The sequence below is a fragment of the Canis lupus genome, chromosome 15 (assembly GCF_011100685.1).
Source record: "Canis lupus familiaris isolate Mischka breed German Shepherd chromosome 15, alternate assembly UU_Cfam_GSD_1.0, whole genome shotgun sequence".
NCBI classification, from domain to species: Eukaryota; Metazoa; Chordata; class Mammalia; order Carnivora; family Canidae; genus Canis; species Canis lupus.
Genome location: NC_049236.1, coordinates 18,880,282 through 18,889,630, shown reverse-complemented (window position 1 = coordinate 18,889,630; position 9,349 = coordinate 18,880,282). Strand labels below are relative to the sequence as shown.

General features: G+C 41.5%; 1 protein-coding gene across 1 annotated transcript; it reads left to right on the top strand.

The window, feature by feature from the left end:
• The first annotated feature begins 1,165 nt into the window (after positions 1 to 1,165).
• Positions 1,166 to 9,038, top strand: LOC475406 (histidine--tRNA ligase, cytoplasmic-like). The gene is given in 5 exon segments (XM_038559165.1): positions 1,166 to 1,364; positions 1,367 to 1,660; positions 1,663 to 2,488; positions 2,926 to 3,097; positions 8,976 to 9,038. Coding segments are annotated over 5 exon segments (1,524 nt in total). The 5' UTR covers positions 1,166 to 1,195.
• The last annotated feature ends 311 nt before the right edge of the window (positions 9,039 to 9,349 follow it).

Genomic DNA, 9,349 nt, shown 5'->3' with positions numbered 1-9,349 from the left:
TAGTATTTCCTGAAGTATGGGACAGTGTATGCTACCGGTGGAAAGAAGGTTTTAAGTGGTAGATTTACAATATTTATGTTAATAATCACATAATCTTTGTAGAGTTTCCTTCTATTTAAAGCATGTGATACTGATTTCCATTTTTTGTGGGATCAAAAGTTTTCCTTTAAAATTTTTAGGTGAAAAACACGTACCGAATTATAAAGAAAACATAAGGATTTTCATTGATGTGTTACATTTTAATTCATACGGCTTTCGCAGTTTACACCAAAATATAGCCGTGCTTGTGTGGCTGTAAAATGCATTCGTGGACTCATTCATTCATTGAACAAATACTTACAGAGTGCCAACTATGTGGCCTACCCTAGATCCCATGGTGATAATTTGGTAAACAAAACAAAAACATTCGCCTTTGTGAAGCCGACATTCTTGAGAGGTGAGACTGACAATAACAATAAACATGATAAAGAAGTAAATCATATTGGGTATTATTAGATATTAAATGCTAGAGAAAAAGAAGAGAGCAGGGTGAAGGAAACCAGAAGAGCAACAGACTACGTGTCAGATGAGGTAGGTGGTCAGGGACCACTGGAAAGGTGATATTGTATCAAAAATTTAAAAGGTGAGGGAATGAGCCCTGCAAATACCCAGGGAGTAGAATAATGCTGTGTGTTACTTACTAGTGAGTAAAACCGGGACGCCGGGGTGGCTCAGTGGTTGACCTTTGGCTCAGGTCGTGATCCTGGGACCCGGGATCAAGTCCTGCATCAGGCTCTGTGCAGGGAGCCTGCTTCTCCCTCTGCCTATGTCTCTGCCTCTCTCTCTCTCTCTCTCTCTCTCTCTCTGTCTCATGAATAAGTAAATAAAATTTAAAAAAAAAAAACTAGTGAGTAAAATTAATGTTCCAAGAAATTGTGTCCTCATGCTCCCCTGTATTAATGCACCCTGGCCTTATGCACATCATGGTGACCTGACTACCAGGGAACATAGAAACTAGAGTATCTTTTCGGGGGGAAGGAGAGAAAGGAGAAGATGCAGGAGGTGTATTTTATTTGGCATACAGCTCGAAATGCTTGAGAGATACCCTGTGAAGAAACATAACAATTTGTTGGAAATGCAGCTCTGGAATTTAGAGGCAATTAAAAACTATCCAGTTTTTGGGTCTAGACAGCCCTCAGCGCCAGTTGGCCGCAATATGGCAGAACATGCAGCATTGGAGGAGCTAGTGCGACTTCAGGGAGAGCGCGTGCGGGGCCTCAAGCAGCAGAAGGCCAGCGCTGAGCAGATCGAGGAGGAGGTGGCAAAACTACTGAAATTGAAGGCACAGCTGGGCCCTGATGAAGGGAAACAGAAGTTTGTGCTCGAAACCCCAAGGGTACAAGAGCCTACAGTCCCCGGCAGATGGCCGTTGGAGAGAAGGTGTTTGATGTCATCATCAGCTGCTTCAAGCGTCATGGTACAGAAGTAATTGATACACCTGTGTCCGAACTAAAGGAAACACTGACTGGAAAGTATGGAGAAGACTCCAAGCTTATCTATGATCTGAAGGACCAGGGTGGAGAGCTATTGTCCCTTCGCTATGACCTCACTGTTCCTTTTGCTCGATATTTGGCAATGAATGAACTGACCAACATTAAACGCTACCACATAGCCAAAGTGTATGGCGCGATAACCCAGCCGTGACCCGAGGCCGGTATCGGGAATTCTATCAATGTGTCTTTGACATTGCCGGACAATTTGACCCCATGATCCCTGATGCAGAGTGCCTGGAGATCATGTGTGAGATCCTGAGATCCCTTCAGATAGGCGACTTCCTGGTCAAGGTAAATGATAGGCGCATCCTAGATGGGATGTTTGCCATCTGTGGTGCTCCTGATAGCAAGTTCCGTGCCATCTGCTCCTCAGGGAACAAGTTGGACAAGGTGTCCTGGGAGGAAGTAAAGAATGAGATGGTGGGAGAGAAGGGCCTCGCACCCGAGGTAGCTGACCACATTGGGGACTACGTCCAGCAGCATGGTGGGATATCCCTAGTGGAACAGCTGCTCCAGGATCCTGAACTGTCCCAAAACAAACAGGCCTTGGAGGGCCTGGGAGACCTAAAACTACTGTTTGAATACCTGACCCTGTTTGGCATTGCTGACAAGATCACCTTCGACCTAAGCCTCGCTCGAGGGCTAGACTACTATACTGGGGTGATCTATGAGGCGGTGCTGCTACAAACCCCAGTGCAGGCAGGGGAAGAGCCCCTGGGTGTGGGCAGTGTGGCTGCTGGAGGACGCTATGATGGGCTGGTGGGCATGTTCGACCCTAAAGGACGCAAGGTGCCATGCATGGGGCTTAGCATTGGGGTGGAGCGGATCTTTTCCATTGTGGAGCAGAGGCTAGAGGCTACGGAGGAGAAAGTATGGACCACAGAGACACAAGTGCTTGTGGCATCTGCACAGAAAAAGCTGCTGGAGGAGAGACTAAAGCTTGTCTCAGAGCTCTGGTCCAATAAAATGACTCAACCACTGAAAAAAAAATAAAACCATCCAGTTTTTAATCTAAATTATTAATCATATTCTAGCATCCTGTCTCTTAGTGACAGCAATTTCCTGCATCTTTTCTTTGAACAGTCTTTGCCACCTTGCTCTTTCCCTCATCAATAAACTAAGTTTGTCATGCCCATGGTGTACCTGTACGAGAGTTACACTTGCAGCTTTTTAAAAATTATGCTTTGGCATACTATGTATCAGAGTTTAAGCAAATCCATATGGATATTTGTTTTATGTGTATTTCTTAATTACAAATATGTAATTAATAAATAAGCGTATATCTAGTTTATTATAAGGATTTGATGTGACTGTACTATAGGAGCTGGTTCAGAGGCCTAAGTAAGGGCGTAAAGTTGTTTCTGTGTCTGGTGCTGGCACATGAAGTCTACAGGCAGTTGGGAAAAGAAGATGGATGTGGAGTAGAGCAAGCAAAGACAAGCCGGATAAAAGAGAAGGTGGTGCCTTCTACCGTCGAACTAAATATGCATGTGGTCCAGGAGTCAGGGAAGCTGATCCCGCAGGAGCATCTGGCAGGGGCCCAGCTGCTGCCTCGGGCCCTCAAGGTGAGCCTGAAGATAAGCAGCAACATGCCTGAGTTCCAACGGCACTTGGTGTCCTGCATCCACCTTTCAAGCATTAAAAAAATTTAAAAATTTAAAAAAATGACTACTGCCCCACTTCTGCATTCTCAATCTTGTGTAGAATTTCTCTTGAGGGCCATACTATCCTAGAAATCTGTAGAAAAGGGAATTCTGGAAAACATGGTTCCAACTTAGCTGAGTTGAGAGGATACAAATCCATCGCACACTATATATCCGCGAATTTGGTGAAGTGGGGCTTACAGACCCCCGAAAGCTCCTCATGGGTAGGCTATGGGTTATAAACCCTGGGTTATTACAAATCTCTTTCTGAATTGACACAATAATAGGACTGGTATCAATGACTCAGTTAAGAAAACATGCCTTCTAAATTTAAGCTTATCAGTGTCCATGAATTATAACAGCTGAAGAATCTGTATGATATTTGTTTCCTTTCTAAGTTTCTCTTCCCCCCGGAGCAGGCATTTTAAGAAGCTGGTCAGTCTTCTGTAGGTACTAAGAAGTCACCTTCTAGATCATGCTTTTTTTTTTTTTTTTTTTTTTTTTAGTGTAGGTTTTATTTTCCAATTTTTCAAGCGAATGCATCCCTTATTAGAAATTTATTAGGGGGACAGCCCGGGTAGCTCAGAGGTTTAGCGCTGCCTTCGGCCCAGGGCGTGATCCTGGAGACCCAGGATGGAGTCCTACGTCGGGCTCCCTGCATGGAGCCTGCCTCTCCCTCTGCCTGTGTCTCTGCCTCTCTCTCTCTCTCTCTCTGTGCTTCTCATGAATAAATAAATAAAATCTTTAAAAAAAATAAATTTATTATATATGCCACTGACTTCAGTCTTAATTAATTAAATTAAATAAGTGAATATTTTTTCCTCTGACATCTAATGCTTCAGATATATTTAAGCCATAGAATTGTGTTGGAGATATTGCTATTCATCTGGAGTTTCAAACTTCTTGAACACTGGATGGCCCTTCATTCCTACCCTGGCTTCTTGGTTTTGAGTCAATAGGAAACATTTCAGTTCGATTGTCTCTTGATCTTTTGACCAATCTTCATCTCCACAGAAAGGAGGCAAGCCCTGGCCCATCTGTTCTCTGCCACACTGGAAAGGCTTTCTATTATGGAGCTAGATAGTAACAGCCAAGATATTGGGGATTTTTATGCAGTGCTGCTTTATCACTATGGGAACTTGGACTACTCTGTTTTCTGAGAACTGTTTTCACAAGGACATTGTTTTGTGGGATTTCACTGAACATTTTACTTTTCCTTTGTCAGATGGGTCTGAAAATATTACATCTTAGAGTGTAAGATGTGTATGATGACACAGTTTACATGTATATAAATAGAAACAAAAAGAAGCCTTTACCTTTTTCCCATTTTCAAGCTTTACCCAAGATTTCTGCACTCCTGATATTATTAAAAAAAAAAAAAACTTTCATAGAGACCAAAAATAGCAGTTGATGGAAATGTGACATCAGAACAAAAAGTTATATTAGTTTCTTTTTAACTTATTCATTCAAAGACTATGTTACGTCCATTGAGAACAGAATTCTTTTTTTTTTTTTTAGAGATTGAGAGGAGAGCCTGTGTAAGTGAGTTTGGAGGTGGGGAGCAGGATGGGGGGAGGAGTGGCAGAGAGTGAGAGAGAATCTTAAGCAGGCTCCATGCCCAGCTTGGAGCCCAATGATCTCATGATCATGACCAGAGCTAAAATCAGGAGTCAGTCACTTAACTTACTGAGCCACCCAGGTGCCCCAAGAAAACAATTCTTATAATAGAAAGCAAACAAGAGTGCATAGGCTCTGGCCTTATGATCTATACAGAAGGTTCCTCTTATGTATCTTATCTGTAAAATTACACCTTACTTGTAATTTCTTTTTTTTTTAAGATTTTATTTATTCATGAGAGACACACACACACAGAGGCAGAGACACAGGCAGAGGGAGAAGCAGGCTCCCTGCAGAGAGCCCGATGTGGGACTCAATCCTGGGACTTCAGGATCATGCCCTGAGCCAAAGGCAGGCGCTAAACCGCTGAGCCACCCACAGATCCCTACTTGTAATTTCTTAGTTATTACATAAGATGACCCAGTTTCGGGTTGTTAATCTCGTGAACTTATGCATAGGATAGTGGCCAATAATAGATAATACTCAAAAAACACTTGCCAAATGAAAAAGGAACAAATGGATGAATACATACCTTCACAATGTTATATTATGTTTACCAGCCCTCTAATTTCTAGCATCAGTTAGCATATCTATTCCTAAAGCACCTTCTCTAAACTGAGACAGAGCCTTATTTCCACCCCAGTACAGCACACACTGTGGATGCTGAGAGAGGCCGGTCCGTAGCATTCCAGGAACGATCTCAAGTCCAGAAGTTACTATCTTCAAGAGACGGGACTAACTATGGAAACCTTGAAGTCCTATTATTGCCACTGATGATTCCAAGCTCACCTGAGGACTCTCCCTGAAGAACTTTTCGTTGTGTGTTCCAATAGAACTTTATTTATAAAAACAGGTAGCAGACCGGATTTGACCCTCATCCCATAGTTTGCTGATACCTGGAATAGGTAATCATTTGTCAATGACTAAAATTGAAGAAGGTAATTTGGGGGGTTATCAATTCCTACCATGAAAACATTTTTTTTTAATTTAAATTCAATTGATTAACATATAATGTATTATTAGTTTCAGAGGTAGAGGGTCAGTGATTCATCAGTCTTGTATAACACCCAGTGTTCATTACATCAGGTGCCCTTCTAATGTCCATCACCCAGTTACCCCATCCTCCAACCCCCCTTCCCCTCCAGCAACCCTCAGTTTGTTTCCTATGATTAAGAGTCTCTTATGTTTTGTATCCCTGGAGAACTTTTATAAAACACTCTATTGAGCACCAGTTAGTCTGCTTATCTTAAAAACCCATGAAATGTCTGCCAATCTACTCTTTTACTTTCCTGTATTAAGAGTATTTTACCCCCTTACACTCAAGCCCCACGTGATAACTCAACATCAATTTCTCCTTTAGCTTAGTCTGAAAAATCCTCGTGTGTTATGATAATCTGAGACTTCTATTTAGGAATATCTAGCAGATACAGACAAAATTAGCTATATAAAAACTGGGAAAGAGGCAGCATTTGTCTTGTGTACACTTAAGCCATCCTTCATCTCATTTTCACCACATCTTACTTTCAAGGTATAAAAGCTCATTCTTGGGGCACCTGGCTGGCTCAGTCAGCAGAGTGTGCAACTCTTGATCTCAGAGTTGAGTCCAAATTCCACATTAGGTATAGAGATTACTTAAAATTTTAGAAAATCTTTTAAAATTTTAAAAAATAAAAACTCATTCTTCATTAGCTGTATGATTATCTTTTTAAAGTGTATATGGGAGATATATACATATATATAGCGACCCACTTCTGAACTTTCAGTGGCTTCCCATTACTCTAAGATAAAGACCAAACTCTAACATGATCTCTATGCCTTTGCATGCTCTTGTCCCAGCCTAGCTCTCCAATGCCTTGTCTCTCTTGTCTCCCTGTTGCTTCTGCCATTTGCCTGCACTTGCTGCAAGTCTCTGCCATCCACCCCCACTGCCTTCCATGCCCTGTCATCTGTCCACAGTAGCCATCTTTTAGTTCCTAGAAGGGATCATGCTCACCCCTGATAGGAGGAGGGCCTTTGAACATAATGCTTTTTTTTAAATTGTGGTAAAATATAAGTAACCAACAATTCACTATTTTAACCATGTTTAAGTAGATAATGCAGTGGCATTTAGTACATTTACAATGTTGTGTAACCATCACCACTACTGAGTTCCAGAACATCTTCATCATCCCAAAAGGAAACCCCATACCTATTAAACCATCACTCTGCATTCTTCCTTTTCTGAAGACCCTGGCAATCACTAATCTGGCTTCCGTTTTTATGGATTTGCCTACTAGACAGGGGCTCAGTCCAACTTTTCACCTCAGCTTAGGTCTTGATATCAGGGTCATGAGTTCAAGCCCTGTGTTAGGCTCCACGCTGAACACGGAGCTGACTTTTTTTTTTTTAATTTTTATTTATTTATGATAGTCACACAGAGAGAGACAGAGGCAGAGACATAGGCAGAGGGAGAAGCAGGCTCCATGCACCGGGAGCCCGATGTGGGATTCGATCCCGGGTCTCCAGGATCGCGCCCTGGGCCAAAGGCAGGCGCCAAACCGCTGCGCCACCCAGGGATCCCGGAGCCAACTTTAAAAAAAAAAAAAAATTCCCCTGCAATCAAATGAACTTGCCTATTAGGTGTATTTCACCTAATGGAATCATACAGTAAGTGATCTCGTGTGTCTGACTTCTTTCCCTCAGCTTAATGTTTTCAAGGTTCGTTCATGTCATAGGATGTATCAGTACTCTGTTCCTTTTTATGGCTGAATAATGTTCCATTTTATGGATGCTGAACACACTGTTATTTTGTCAAGAATGAGTTTCCATCTTTCCCATCATCTAGTTGTCTCCTGTTCAAGCCCTCAGCAGTCAGCAGTCAGTCAAGTGTTCAAGATCACTTCCTCAGAGAACTTCCCTGAGACTCCAGCTTCGATGATGTCATAGGCATTTTTCGGCCAGCTTCCTCTTCTGACCGCTCTTATCTCCCACTGCAAAGAAACAGTCATTTAGGGACTTTTGATTAATGTCTGTCTCCCCAGCTAGAACCCAAACCTCATGAGACAAGGAATCACATCTGTATTAATTCCATATTGTATCCCTTGTGCCTATGCCAGGGCCCAATATATAAATAAACTTTTGTGAAATAAATGTTGTGAAATTATTTCCCACTGAAAAGTAAATAATTGGCAGCTGCTTAATGTTCTTTCATTCTCAATGGCATTTTGAATATGAATAGAAATAGCACTGTCATGGAGAAATTCCAGGGAGGAATTTCCCTGGCAGGATGTAAGGGGCAGAGTTGTTCTGGGAAAGGGTTTCCTTCCTGTCCCTTGATTGCAACACCCTTGAGCCTACTTTACCTGCAAGCCAGGCTCTCCGAGGCACTATTCAATTCTTATTCAATTTGTCCTGCTTCTATTCATTGGAACATAAAAACAAGCATATTTGGTTCCATTAACGCCATTACCTCATCCACTAGAAAAGTAGTGATCTGATCTAAGTAATTATCTTTTAGCCATCCTTCCTCCCTAATATCCATAACATAAGCCTGATTGAAATTTGATGGGTTTCTATGATGTCTGCTACTGAAGGATACAGTTCTCTTCCCATTAAATGGGATTGTAATTATATATTGGAATGTGACCTTCATCAACTCAATGGCACTGTCTTTCTCTAATCTTTTCCTGATATTTGTAATAGACTTAAAAGTAATATTTCCTCCTCCGTGCCTTTCCTTTACCTCATGCATAAACCATATCCTTTGTGTAAGGGTTTGCAGTCTCCACTATGCTGTCCTGTCTTTGAGTTATTACAACTGGAAAACTGCCAGCCGTTATCTTCTTAAAATGATGGCAAATTCTTCTCCGGTATTTATAGACAGATGACAATTAAATTGAGGCCCGGATACAGTCAGAGTACAGTTTAACAAATTCACTTGGTGGCAGCATTTTTATTTAATTTTTGTATAATTACTCATGAGAAATTTTTTCTTTAGAATGACTTCAGTTTTATGCTACAAATGAGCTGGTTGAAATTTTACTCAATGAAGCATCAGATTAAGGGACAGTTGTGTCAAGCTATTACTTGCATATAGAATCACTATTATTTTAGTTTTTATTTATTATGTCAGTCTAATGACAACTGTATTTTTGTGTTTTCTCAGATATAGCTAAGACCCTCAAATGGTTCTTTTCTACCCCAGGTGGGCGGTGGAAAGTTAGATTTGGATGAAGTTAATGGCTACTCTCTGAAGGTTGGGATGTGAATACGGAATGGCTAAACACAAATGTCTTTCAGGAAACCTTAATAAAGGGGCCCTGGGTGGCTCAGTAGGTTAAGCATCTGCCTTTGGCTTTTGTCCTGATCTTAGCGGCTCCCTGCCCAGAAGGGAGCCTGCTTCTCCCTCTGCCCCTCCCCCTGCTCCTGCAGTTGCACGCTCTCTCTCCCTCTCTCTTAAATAAATAAATAAATAAATAAATAAATAAATAAATAAATAAATAAACAAACAAAATCTTTTAAAAAAAGAAAAAGAAAGAAACCTTAAAAAGATAAAAATGAGTCCCTGGACTCAAGGAT